At 40.1% G+C, this 14734-nt stretch overlaps 1 protein-coding gene across 1 annotated transcript; it reads right to left on the reverse strand.

Annotated features, from left to right (window-relative positions):
* Positions 1-226: 226 nt before the first annotated feature.
* FEM1C (fem-1 homolog C) lies at positions 227-14427 on the reverse strand. Its single transcript, XM_061624370.1, has 3 exons — positions 14028-14427; positions 12392-13108; positions 227-3829 (listed from the first exon to the last, which is right to left on the reverse strand). The coding sequence occupies exons 2-3, from the start codon at positions 12933-12935 to the stop codon at positions 2520-2522; spliced, it is 1854 nt and encodes a 617-aa protein (XP_061480354.1). The 5' UTR covers positions 12936-13108; positions 14028-14427; the 3' UTR covers positions 227-2519.
* Between the last annotated feature and the right edge of the window lie 307 nt (positions 14428-14734).

Below are 14734 nucleotides of genomic sequence, written 5' to 3' on the forward strand. Positions count from 1 at the left end.
AGTATTATCTACTTGCACAACAGGCAAGCAATAAAGAGGAATATGAAAAATGTGAGCTTTTCTTGAAACTGTTAATCCAGAATGTGTTTCTGGATTAAAATATTCTGCTGTATACTTGTGAACCCCATATGATTTGCTTTTAATCGCGATCCAGATATGCCTATGGACAAAAACTAACTTGTATATTTTTTGCCAGATTTGAAAATGAAACAAATAGCAATGCAAGTTTCTCATCCCTTTCTTATTGTGATGAAACAATTTAAATTTATGTCAAATACACACTAGACTAGACAATGATCCAGTTGAGTTGTAAAAGTAAAATATGATTTAGCATTACAAGAACGAACAACAGTGAACTGTTGGACTCATGCCCCTTACTCTCCCCTCTTCTCCTCCTTTACATGTGAGAAAAGGAGATTGAAAGCTTCTACTTGGTTTTTAATAAACCATTTATCCCTGTAATATCCTAAACTGGGAAAATGTGATTTATTCAGTCTGATTAGTTAACTAAAATCATTGTTTAATCTTGGCTTGTTTGAACTAGCCAGTTAGAATTAACCACAGTTTACTGAGTTAGGACATAAGGAAAATTGTTATTTATTCAAAACTGGAAGTGGAGGCTTTCATTCTACTTCCCACAAATACAAAGGAGAAGAGGGAAGTAAGAAAACACACAGACTCTTTGCAGCTTTGTTCTCATATTCTAACCCATGGTTTAGCATTATGTCAGAACAGGGCCAATGACATGATTTTTAAAAAGTCAGTGTGACTACTACTTAATATATACTGTGAGGATGTACAGACTAAACCTGATTAATCAACTGAAAGTAATAATATTGTAATTTTAAAAAAGGCATTTCAGATTTGTGCCAACCTTGATGCATTACTTTGTTCCTGAATTTCTCCTGCACTGTCAACTGCCACAAATCCATAGTAATCTATGTTGTATTTCTGAACTGAAAAGGCAGTCAATATAGCAATCAATTGAGATAAAGTAAATAGTACAAAACACCCAATATGCTGGATTGTAGAAATGCTATATATTCCACTCAAAGAAAAATGAGGTGTTTTTTTCTTGAGAACCATTTTATTTTAAGACATAGCAGGTCTATTATGCCATAATAAGTTTCATTATGAATCAACAATAAAGTGCTGAATTATATTAATTACCTGAATCTTAATCTCATTTGTAGTCTTCACATATGGTTTCCTTATCAAGTCTAAAAAGCCCTTTCTGCTGCAATAGCTAAGCTGTTGTGCAAGCATTATAAAAATAGATAGCTTTCAGTTGAGACTATGTACTCAACATTGCCTCTGGTGTTTCTATAAATATGGCTGAAAGTTTTTAGAGAATAAAATACATGCAAATTATCCATAACAGTTATTTTAAAATGAAGATGGGATACTACTAAACTTCTGAAGCCCATGCAGAGGGCTACTGATTACAACCATATAATTAATTATACTAGTTGATGGCTAGATCTGAACTGACAAGCATCATGCCAACATGCTTTTGTTTCTTTTGTAGCTAAGAATCTTGAGTTGTAATTTCAGACTATGTTTGATTGAGTTCTCACTGAACTGTATGATTAAGTTTCAGGTTAAATTGGGGGGGGGGGACTTTCTATGCCTAGTCACACAACCAGCTCAAGCAAGACACCAGTGTAGAGGAGAAAACAGCAATTAATTTCCTTTCTCCCCTCGCAGCAAGACATATTAAAATGACTTTCAGACTTAATTTAAAAGTGGGTTTGCCAACAAGAACACATTTTACTCCCAAATTCAGCACGTAACTCTAGAAAAATCAATGGAAAGCAACTGCAGAAAAAGCTAGGGGCAAAAAGTCAAATGAGAGTTTGAACAGCTGACTGATGTCTTCAAGAACTGTTATGCTGTAAAGGGTGTATTTTCAAAGAGATCTCCAACAAACTGCAAGAAATCAGTGTCAGAGCTGAAAATGGCCAACTGCTGCATAGAAATATGCCAACACACAAACAGTCATGTTCAAGCCACTGCATAGAGAGGATAAAAGCACTTATGGTAATTGCAAATGTTAACAAGTCCATACAACTTGTATAGTTCAGCAATGAACCCATTAGAAAAAAAAGAAGAGTAGAAATGCTCAAGCAAGAACAAAAAGATGACTTCCCAACTATATAAAATCCACACACCAGTAAGAATTAGACAACATCACAAAAATTATTCAGTTCAGTCCCAAACAACCAACAGGCAAACTAAACCAGAGTAGACAAGCCTTTGGCAGACAGTTTTAGTGAGTCCGAATATAGCGTTACATTTCTAAACAATTCACAAAATATATTATATGATATGTTTTGTTTTAAATATTGGGTAACCAGTTCTGCAGATCTGATTCTAATAATGCTTTAGCTAATGAGCAAGATGGATCAAGCTGAATGAATGATGGTGTATCGCTGGCATATCACAACAGTGCTTGAGAAAGCAACAATTAATGTTACTAACTCATGCTCCCACAGTACCAAGGGCCTATTGTCAGACTATCATCTATGGAGCAAAACAAAGTTCTCAAGTTTTTCTGGGATGTGCCCTTGGTAACCTATGCAATGATTCACAATTACACGGGCAGCAAGACACTGCAGTGTTGTATGGTTGATGGGCTGGATCAAGTTCTTTGCCATCTCCTTCTCATCCAGCAAGTCAATAGCAGTTTGTTTATGCAAGTTTGTTGCATCAAAATGTGAACCTGACTTGATAAGAAGATTCATGATGTCAGGATGGTTGTTCAGTGCAGATATGTGTAAAGGGCTGTTGTCATCAGAGTCTCTAGCATTTACATCAGCACCACATTCCACTAGTATAGCAGTAACTTGCAAAGAAGGAAATTTACAAACTGGGTAGCGCCCCACACATGTGGTGTTCTTGTCAACAGCAAGGTGTAGTGGGCTAAAGTTATTCTTTCCTCTAGGATGTAGTTTAAGAAATCGATATATAGTTTGTTTCTTGAAATGATCTTGTTCAGGACTACAAGGAACTTTTTCCAGCAAGCAAATTAAATGCAAAATGATGGAAAGGGCTTTGTTGAGCTGTATTTGGTCAGGCGGAGACTGAGTTTGTTTGATGGCACGTTCTATTTCAAGGACACTTTTGCACAGTATACCCATAAGATCATCAAATGTAACTGTTGTGCCCAGCAGGCCTTTGGCTCTGTCTTGAAGCATGAAGGAGAAGAGTTCAGCAAATGATAGCAGACTGCTGGCAGTCATAGGGCTAAGGGGGTCCAAATTGCTCTGCTGCATGTCCAAAGCATACTTCCACAGATTGATACATCGTTTGAAGTTTCCAGAGTCAGCATAAACAGCACCTCTGTACCGAATATAGTAGGATGTATCTGGGTGAGATGGGCCAAGAATACGTTCTCTAATTAACAAGGCCTGCATTCTCATCTCATCAGGATCTGCAATAAGGTTGTCTAGCTCTTCGGCACTGTTCACCTCCTTGGCATAATCATAAGCCATTATTAATGTTTGAGGCACAGGTTTGCTGAGTATATTAGTCCTATCACTGTACCTCATATCCATAGCTCTTTTCCAGTATTTCAAAGCACCAAGCAAGTCTCTCTTTTTGTCCACAAATGTGGCTCCTAGGAGTTCCAGTGCATTGATGCGTTCTGCTTTACTAGTTTCAACATGTTGGGTCAAAAAGTCAACTATGTTTGTGTGACCTGTAACACTAGCAGAGAGAAGGGGAGTCATTCCATAACCATCTTTTTCCATCTTTGCACAATATTTGAGAAGCATCTTCATGATTTCCAGGCTACCAGATTCTGCACAATCATGCAATGCCGTGTTTCCTGTGGAAAAAAAGAAAGCAAAAATCATGTATGCTATGACACATTTTCAGAGCAATACTACAGTTACTATAAACATCTGCTAAAGGAAATATGGCTACAAAGAAGTCAAATAAATTATCTAGTAAGCTAGTTGTTGAAATAATGATAAAATGACCTATCACAAGCAGGTATGTAAGTGGGCAAATATTTGACAAAGATGGTATTTTAATCTATGTCATTAACATATCGGAAAGGTAACATCCTTTATTAGTCACTTAATAACCTTCATATTTGCATTTATGGAAAATAATCAGCCTTGAATATGTGGGTTCTTAATATTTGCGAACCCAAAGTCAACAGCGTTTTGCCGATACATCCTACTGCAGCTGTTCTGCTGGAGCTAAAAATTTCTTCCATGTTCTCCCAATTTCTTCAATCATTCATTTATTCATCTGTATTCAAAGCATTTATAGTGCCTGAGAAAATTGGCTTGGGAAGGAGATAAAGTAAAGCCCTGTCTGTTGGCACATTCAGATTACTTGTGAACATGAGAGAACAGTGTTGGGGAATTCTGCAAGGATTATCTAGAAAAGCATGACTTACTCATTTTAAAAACAGGTGAGTAATGCTGGTCTTTCTCCAGGAGGTAAATAGATTAACCTGTAGCCCTCCAATGTTGCTGGTTTACAATTCCCATCATTCCTGTCCATTGGTCATGCTGGCTGGGCTGAGGGGAGCTCGTGTCCAACAACTTCCAAGGACCACAGGTTAACCACCCCTGGATGAGTTTTATGGCATGGTGGAAGCTAAAGCCTTATCAGATCAAACACTGAAGCATGTTTTAAACAATTATCTCTAATTTTCAATTCTATGCAAGCCTAACTTTCTTCTGTCAGCCAGCTATCAAGTCCTTCCAGGAACCACATTCATTGAGGTCATATCAGTGGCTCTTTCAAAGTTCTGTTGTAATCCCTTCTCCACCACTGCAAATCATGAATACTAAAAAGCAGAATTCTCCAAAAAGTTTCATAAACGGTGCAGAGTTTGAAGTGTTAAGAACTGAAAAATAATTATCAAAATAAATAAACAAATTCCTGTGAACAAGCACCTTTCTCTGTTGTGTCAAGAGGTAGATTGGGGCATTTACTAGCAAGGAGATCCTTTGGTGTGAAGTATTACATCCTATCATTTGTTATGATGAGTTAGAGTACATCTATATGAACAGATCTGCTTGTAGGTATCTGCCCCAGCTTGACGTTTCACACAGCAACAAGGGGAATACATCTGCATCTAATTAGGCAACTGGAACTGCAGATAAATGTATGTATTGATTTTGAAACACTCAAAAGTAGTTCAACTGCAAGAACACCCCCTATATGGGTAGCTGTATCAGTTTGCTGCTTGAAATAGCAAGATGGGACAAACATGCCAACTGAAACAGTACGTTCTGGTACTCACTTGCAAACAAACAGTACAAGACATGCTGCACAATACTATGCATGCTTATTCAGAAATGAGTCCAATCGTATTCAATGGAGCTTATTCTATAATGTATGTGAAGGCTTGCAGCCAGTCACATTACTTTTAACACTTCTCTGCTCCCCTTCTCTTATACTGGGTAGCTTTCTTAGTAGATAGTCTTTTGAATATAATGTCTTGCAAAATGCTTTTGTAATGAAACTGTATATATGTATACAGCAAAGACCATACAAACAGGATGTTGGCTGCCTACCTGCCACATCCTATCACTATTGGCTGAGTTACTGTGATGTCACAGAATGTGCAGAATATTTAAATTACTGGAAAATTTTCAACAAAAGAATGTTTGTGCTGCTTCTTTGAGAAAAATGAAAAGTCACTATGTCTAGGAACTTGCTCACATGAGGCCCAGAGACAGACAAATCTTTGTGGACAGGCAGAGAGAGGTAACTGGGAACACAGCCGAGAAGGTAGTTAAAGACAGGAAGCATAACGCAGGATTGCTTAAGAAAAGGATGCAAAAAGCTGAAAAATAAATACTTGAGAATGGTGTAAATTGTATCATTTACACCAAATGCATGTGGTTACTAACAAACACCAGTCAACATTTAGCACATACACACATAATGATGCAGCACACAGAAGCACTATGTTGGGATCATGTCCTACTCTTCCCAACTTTGGGAAGGAATGTAACACTGATACAGCACAGCCAATGTTTAAGTTATGAATCATAGACTCAGCTTCTCTCCAATGGTTCATCATTTCACAGGAACTGAAATTGGTCACTCGCTGGCCACACAGTCTAAGGTATTAGGCCAGCTCACCAGAATATCTTGTCTCTTTAACAGGTCGGTACATTCAACCAATCTACAATCATGAAGCAAAAGAACTTTATCCTCTTGCAAGCATTTATTTGGTTTTATATTTTATTTAAAAACCACCACAACCAAGCACTTGTTGCTAGTTATTGATCTCCACAAAGAAGCAGGATTTAAAAGAACACTGTGCAACGGCCTTCCTTGTACTGAGAGGTTACTTAATGCAATTTAAATTAACCACTGTCTTATATTTCTGCTTGTCAAAATTGGCTCTGCTAGCACTGATGTCTATGAACATATTTAAAAAACACCTCCTGGTGTTTGTTTTTAAGTTCGTGTTTTACCATCTTCTTGTAATAGGGAAAACAATTGTTTTTAAACATACTGTTTGGATAGTAAAAATGCTATTTTTAAAATGGCTATAGATTTTATTTCAGTTCCTTTAACAGTAAACTCTTTGCTTTACTGTTCATGCTATGCCATCCACCATGGTGATTACTGAAATGCTGTGAATGATAGGAAAGTACCCTGAGCTATGCCTAATTCAATGTCCACAAGGTTTTATCACCAAGACTGTAGTCATCCTCCCTATCATATTATTACTAGCTACAACTCTGTTGCCCTTTGAATCACAGACACTACACCCATGTTTATTTTTACTTTAACTTGTGAAAGCCATAAATCATGGATTAATCATGTTCTGTCTGAACCACTGCATGTCATTGTTTAGTTATTTAGGGTGAAATCCAATGCTGCCATCTCACTAGCAGAATAGCTTTTGATCCAGCATAGGCACCTGCTAAAATAAGAGGCAGGGAGGAGATTTTATCCAATTCTCCCTTCCAGTGGCCTCTCCAAAATCTAGTCCAGAGGACTGGGAACCCTCTAGAACAGCATGAAAGATGTGAGGAACTGCAGCCAGAAGGAGAAACTAGAGAAAATCCCCTCCTCTTACATTAGCAGATGCCTTTGCAGGCTCAAAAGCCATCCCATGAGTGAGATGGAAACACTGGATTTCACCCTTAAATATTTAACTCAAAACCTTATTTCCAGACTACTCTTCGGGTTGCGCAGATTATTGTAACTTTAGGTAACAGCTGCTAATAAGTTATAGTGAACACAAGGGGAGTTACTTCTGAGTAAACATGTATAAGATTGAAAATATATTTCCATTTTCACTCAGCTTTCTCATCTGTGCCTTGGAAACATATCATAAATGCAGAGCTTGGAAGATTACTTTAAAAAAGTAATAAATTACAGTTACATGGCCCAAAAAGTAATAATTACCGTTACGATTACGATTGCTCTGAAAGTAACTGGTTACTTTACTTTTTCTCAAAAGTAATTCTTATTGTTTTGTTTGGTTGTATTATGTTCTTCTTAATGCTGGTTAGGTATTATTTTATTGTTTAGTTTTTTAGATTCTGTATCATTTCTGTATCATTTTGCTTTGTATATCGCCTAGAATGGCTGATGGCCAGCCAGATAGGCGATTAATAAATGTAATAAATAAATAAATAAATACTACAATTACATTTCAGTTACTTTTTTTAAAAAACGCCTACTAGGTACTGGCCTTGGCTGCTGCACATCCAAGTAGCCTAAAACAACATTAAAAATAAACAAACACATACAGAGGTAGTAGAATAATTATTTTTATCCATAAGATAGCAATGGTGGTCTCTCAGCTGGCAAGGGAGGTGGAGAGGGAGGCAGAGGCCGTTACTCAGATCTTTACATGTCAAACAAAGTGCCAACCCCCCTACTCAGCCAGCAAGCATAGTCTCTCTCACTTAACCACCTCCCGGACCCTGCCCTGCCACCAACTAAGGGACACTCACCCAAGCAAACATTTTTCCCTGAAATGCAAAAAAGTTAAAATACTGCTAGTGCAGCACAGTAACCAGAGGGGATGGTGGAGGCCACTTTGTGTGCCAAGTGCAAGCAAGCAAGCACGCAGACACACACATTGTCATCTTTCACCTTCACAGTTCTTTATCTCTATCCTGCTGCTGCCTCCTTCTCCTCCTTTATCCATGTTCTTGCCCTCCGGCTCCTTTTTCCCTCCACTCCATTCTTCACCACCACCATCCATTTTTAAAAACAACTGTTTTCTCCACTCCACCCCATCTCACTCTCCGCCTCCTCCCTTGTCACCTCCTACCGACCCACAGAGCATGAGGGAAGAGCAACGCTGCACAGAAGCCCTGTTTGAGGCACATGAATTTCATCCACAAATCAGAGGAGCAGAAGACTTCCCTTGCTTCCCCCCCAAGTAATGCCCAAAAGCAATGCTGGAAACACTACAATTACTCCACAAAAGTAATAAAATTACTCCTAGTTCTGTTATAATCAAAATGTAAAGGAATTACCCACTTGTTCCTCAAAAAAGTAATGAATTACAAGTAATTTGTTACTTGTAACTAATTACTTCCAAGCTCTGCTTAAATACTCAGCTTTTCAAAAGTTTCACATTCAATCTCACACATTTGCTTTCTTCCTAAAACTCTCCACTAAGGAGGCAGTATAACATTTTCCAAGTCCTTGAATAAAATCTAAATGTTTCCTGAATAAAATCTCTCTAAAGTCTACACAGTTTAATTTTTCTCAAAGGGAGTATGTTGCCATGGATGAACTCTGGAATGATAATCACAGATCACAAAATGAACCACAATCATGACAGGTTTCTATAAACATATTATGACTAACAAAGAGAGGGTTTACATAGTTCTTCTGTTTGGCTATAGAATATCTTGGAACAGGCTCCCCCACACTTTGGAAGTTTGTTTATTTATTTATTATTTGATTTATATCCTGCCCTTCCTCCCAGCAGGAGCCCAGGGCGGCAAATTAGATTAAAGATTAGTTGCCAAATAACCAAGATCTTACATATATTTTCATATATAAATATAAAAACAACCCATCAGAAAGTAACTATAGTATAGGTATAGATATTGCTCCACACAACCAACCTATCTAAGATTTTTAAAAGGCAGAATCAAACCCACTAACAACATACTGCGCAAGTTTGGTCCTCTGCATACTTGCCAGCACAATCTTGTAAGTGTTTGGAAAGAACAGACAGAAACAGAAACCTGTGACAGAAAGTGCTGCTGCTCTTACTATCACCACAGTAGAGGGCGTATGCAGGAAGAAAGTGCTTCTCTGTGGATTTATGTACCTGGAACTGAAGGAAATGGATAGTTTCAGGAAAGTTAATCACCCTTTGGAAGTTTAACTAAAGCATGAGAGCGGAATCTATGGGCCGCCAGATGCTGTTGGACTCCACCTCTTCCATCAGCCTCAGCCAGCATAGGAAACCTTCAGAAATAATGGAAGCTGTAGTCCAGCAACATCTGGCTAACTGCTGTTCATAGAAGAGAGGTTTTGGCTGCAATCCTACCCACACTTACTTGAGAGTAACAGAGCAATCCAAAATCCTAAACTGCCCTGTTGAAGGAGTTGTGGATAAAAGGACTGCTGCCTGGTTCTACTAGCCTCTGCCAGTGGCAGAGCTCTGCCACTGGTGAAGAAGTAACCCTACATGCCTGACCAAACAGCAGGTAGGTGGAAGCTACTGCTGACAGCATCCCTGCAGACAACAGCCAGTGGAAACCCCTGAAACAAGGCATTTTAGGGATGGGCTAGGCTGACACAGGGTATGCTGGATCCTGAGCTGGCCTGCCATCATATGATGGCAATGGGTCTGACCCAGGGCTCTTCACTGTGCCGGTCTGGGAGCTAGCACAGCAAAGAGGCATTTTTCCCTGCCCTCCCACCTTCCACCCAGGCCAGCACAAGCAACGGGGCTTGGATATGATGCTAACTGAGCAACTCCATCAAGCCCTGCCACTGACAGCCAGGGATAAGGATTAAATTTAGCTTAATGCTGAGTATAGACATGTATGGAATAGCACAGTTAATGAAGAAAGGTATATTTTCCCTAAACTTACAAACGCTTTCAAAATACCTTTAGAAACCAGAAATCAGAGCATTCCCAAGCTTACAGAAATCTAAAGACACCAGCTAGTATGACCAGCAGAAGATAGGCCTTACTGCCCAAAATTAGTAGGTCACACAAAAAGGTTTAAGTAACTGGCCCAACATTCAGTGTTATATGAAAAAACTAACAGTGGTATCCAGCTAGATTATTTCATCAGTGCAAGTATTTTCGCTTGCACAACAAAACTCCCCCCTCTCCCACTCCCCATGCATGCCCCACAGCCTCCCCAAATGTACTCCACAGGATTGGGGGAGTTCTTTTGCGCAAGTGGACAGAATGAGTTAGCTGGATAGCACCCAATGCTTTCAAAAATATAAGACAAGTTTTTTTAATAGTGAAGTTGAGACTTCATAAGACATCTCCCTCCAATCTGCATAAACACAGTATTAAAACACAATCTCAACTGTACTTAATTCCTGTTATTTTGAAACTTCAGAGCAAACAGATGTGGGGGGGGAAACTAAGTCTGAAACAGGCAGCCACATTAAGCTGCTTTCCCCTAAAAATGTTTCCCTAGTTTAGACACAGAATATTTTGATGTGGAGAATAGAAATTATTCATTTCTATTAATAATTTTAATAAAATAATTTCAGAAATTGAATGAATTAATCTTATATAAGTTTATAAAAAGAATGAATGCCGTGACAACAGTTGATGAAACTATTCTTGTTTGCACTTTTAGGCCACAGCTCTTCATTTACCAGTCAGAAAGAAAGGAAAAACAATGTAATCAAGGGTAAACAACTCCTTAAGTTTCTTGCTTCAATAAACCACCAATGTCACTTTCCAATTATTGGCACCCATAAAAGTTTCCATGAGTTGCATTACTTGCATGGCTTCAATTATCCAGAAACCATAGCCACAACACAGTTCTTTTTAGTTGAGGTACTAAAGTAGTACTGAGGATTTAAAGTAACAGAAAAGGGTTAGATTCTGCTACCAAGTGTCAGTAACACCACAGCAGTATGCTTCTACTGGTTTCAAAAATAGAATTCCTTTCACATTGCTTTAACAGCAGAGCCTGTGCTTCAATTATGAGTCATTAAGCAGAGTGAAGACAGACAACACTAGAAATTCACAAAATAAGAACCAGCTGGTCAATAATAATAATAATGCTTAGTATTTGTATAGGGCTTTAGAATGCTCAAAGCATTTACATAATCATCTTCTTGTAGTACTTACAACAATATAAGATAGTCAGTATGATTATCCCCTCACCATATTACATTTCTGGTAAGTTCACAACAGAAACAAGTCAAACCAAAAACTTCCTGATTTGTAACTGTCTCTTCTGATTTGTAGCTACCACTAGTGTGCTCTCAGACACACTCTTAGCATACAAACAACACTTATTATACAGTAGGTATGATCAAACCAAAGCCCATGAATTTTCATATGATATGCTTAAGGCTGCAATCTACTAAGCCCCACAGAACTCAACGGGACTTACTGCTGAGTACACATGCAGGATTACATAGCCAGTTATTATTTAGGCTGGGGAGGAGGTCAGATGCATCTGAGTCAGAGATAGGATGGGCAGGGTAATATTTATGACTCTGTGAAGCAATCACATTCCTACCAAATAAGTAAAAATGTGAGAGATAAGACAAAGACTGGTATGCCTACAACTAGAACAAATGGACAAAGCAACTACAATCAGAGTATAAACAGGAACAATTTTACTGAACAAGCATATCAACACAGTAAACACAACTAGAAGAACAAAGAGGCTCCATTGTGATCACAGTGCCACTGTCCTTTTCTTGTCTTTATTTTAAGGCTGTAATTATATGGATAAAACTAATATTGGACATTTCCTTACTGCAGTGAGCAGGCATATAATTTTAGATGAGTGGTGATGCTAAAAGAATGTCAATACATCCTTCTTTCTATAGTACATCCTGACTTAATACTGTTGATGAAATTCTTCCTTTCAATGATCCAAAATATTCCAGTCTCTGTACAACGTTACTTTTCCCAACAAACAAGACATGTCACCACATCATTCTAAACATTCACACTTGATATCTGCAGTTTGTACTACATATACAACACTACATGAGCATAACCTAAGGAACAATTATACCGTTTTAAGAATTACTTTTATAAATTAAACCTTGCTAAACCTAAGGAAATACTAGCACACCACACTGAAAAATGTAGCAAAGATACAATAAAGCTTACCCTTCTTGGACTTTGAACCTTTGAGCTATCAAACCAAATGAACATTCTGAATAGAGCTCTTTAAAAGTCACTGTTGAAAACTGAAACTGAACTCACCTTTGACACTTTTTCTATTTACATCAGCCCCTTTCTCAAGCAAATACTGAGCAATTTCTTTGTGCCCTTTGTAACAAGATATCATAAGGCATGTATGTCCATGACGGTTTGATACTTCCAAGTCAGCTTTGTGTTCCACAAGGTACTTTACAATTTCTAGATGACCATCAAAACAGGCAGCTCTAAGAGGTGTTGAGTTTGTCAAAGTTGTATTGTTGACAGATGCTCCGTGATTTAATAAAGACTGGACCACCTTCAAATGGCCAGCTGCTGATGCTGCCCATAATGGTGGTGCACCTTCAATAGTCTCACCATCAAAATTCACAGAGCCACCAACTTCTATAGAAGCACTGCAGTGTTCCAGTAGATGTTCCACCATGTCAAGATGACCATAGCGGGCTGCCATTAAAAGGGGTGTGGCACCATTTGTTTTTTCTGACATCAGCAAGGCCACTTCTTCTTCAGATTTATTTGCCAGCAACTTGGTGAGAAGCCGCAGTTTGCCATCCCGAGCTGCATTGAATACTGCTGTCTTAAGATCCATTTAGTCTCTTCTTCTCTCTCTGACTTGTTCTTCAGAATCACAAATAATGGAATAACTGGAACCACAGAGTTGGAGATAGTCCCTGCACACTCTCCTTGGCAGATGTGTTACCTCTGCGTACAACATGAATTTTTAACATGTGAACTCTTAATGTAAACACTATATGCAGCAACCTAGGAAAAAAGACAAAAGTTTAAGAGCTTTCTCTTTGATTGTAAGTGAAGTCACTCAAGAACAATGTCTGTCTACGCCTTGCTTATTCTGATCCTTCCTCCTGACATCAACTCTTCCAGAAGAAAATGGCAGCTGGATCCATAATTTCCCCCTAACAAATTGTTGGCTTTTAAGGAACCAGGATGCCTGCCAAGATCCAAGGTGCAAATTATTCTCCTCATCTTTGGGCAATCTATCACACCTATGAAGTCTATCAATCTATGTTGTCTGTGAAGCGCATCTTGGTTCAGACAACCTAGCTGACACTGGAATGTCACTGTCTAGCGGCTAAAAAAGTGGAGAAGTTTTCAGGCAACGGCTGGGTTCTGAATCGACGGCCAAAATATCACCGTCGTGGAACTCACAAAAGGAAAGCATAAAGTGTCCCTTAGGCTGGGAGGAAACCTAAGGAATTTGCCTGCCTGCCCTGCCTCGCTTAAACGGTTTGACGGCATAGATGGGCCATCATACCCCACGATTACGACACCCGCATCTAAGGAGCCTAACCAACCTCACGACCCCCTCCGTCCGCAAGACTGCTACGGGCGCGGAGCCACCCTTCTCCACCCCCTTTGTCCTGACTTCTCCGCTGGACAGCCAAAAACATCCAAGGAGGCCGACCGGGGTCCCAAGGAAATCTAGGCTCTCGGGCAGACAATCGCCTGCTGTGCCTTCTCTTGCCCGTGAGTCAGTCCTTGCTCCGCATTCCCCTCGCCCGCCCCGAACGCAGCAGCATTTCCCCGCTGCCGAACCTCCAACCGTTTCGCTCTTCCCGGTAGGCGGAAGGACTCGGCAACGCCTGAGAGTGAGGCCGGGGCGGAGGCAAAGGGAGGAAGGAGTCTCTCTCGGCAGGCAGCTCTGAGCAGAAAGATTAACTACCTTCTCAAGGCGCTGCCAAAAGACCAGGTCGGCTCCCTCTTCTCCGAGCAGTCACCACGCCGCTTCTCACGAAGCCGTCCGTGTCGCCGCGCCCCGTTCCCAACGCAGCTCCTCCATGACAGGCGCTCCCAACTGCAACGAGCCAGTCTCTCCTCCTCCTCACTTCCCCACCCACGCGAGCAAACGACCACAGAGCTCCACGCAACCTAGCCTGCTACCTCCCACCTCCCTTCTTCTTTCGCCTGGTATCAAGTCCAAATGTGGGGAAAGCGCCAAGCGCCCTCTCGATCGCCCTGATAGTTTCCTAAGACACAGCAGGGAGAAGGCGGGGCTCGCTAGGGAACAAGTTAGGTTGAGAGCGCAAGCAGGAAGGCGGTTGAGAAAGGGGAAGGCGGGTGCTGAGCTGAGGCGGGGGTGGCGCCGCTGGGGGTTGCTGCTGAACTATTCCGGGCTGAGGAAAGTCGGGGAAGCCAAGCCGCGCAACACGGGGCTAAATTAGCACATAATGGAGGCGGACGGGGGTTTCATGTCCCATTTCAGCCTTCAAATGTTGCAGTACAGAAATAAAAATATAAGAGGACCCTGGTTGAGTGGGTAAGATCAGTGCTTGAAATAAACTGGTTTGTTTTCCCAAAGTTCACTGAATTCGTTCAAAAATCTCTTAACTACTGAAAGTAGTTCCCACAATTGGCAAGTGAACTGAACAA

The sequence above is a fragment of the Rhineura floridana genome, chromosome 1 (genome assembly GCF_030035675.1).
Source record: "Rhineura floridana isolate rRhiFlo1 chromosome 1, rRhiFlo1.hap2, whole genome shotgun sequence".
NCBI lineage: Eukaryota > Metazoa > Chordata > Lepidosauria > Squamata > Rhineuridae > Rhineura > Rhineura floridana.

Coding starts and splice junctions, on each gene's coding strand:
- FEM1C (XM_061624370.1), bottom strand. CDS start 12,935: ATGGATCTTAAGACAGCAGTATTCAATGCAGCTCGGGATGGCAAACTG. Junction 3,830..12,391: donor AAATAGAAAAAGTGTCAAAG/GTGAGTTCAGTT, acceptor TTTTTTCCACAG/GAAACACGGCATTGCATGAT.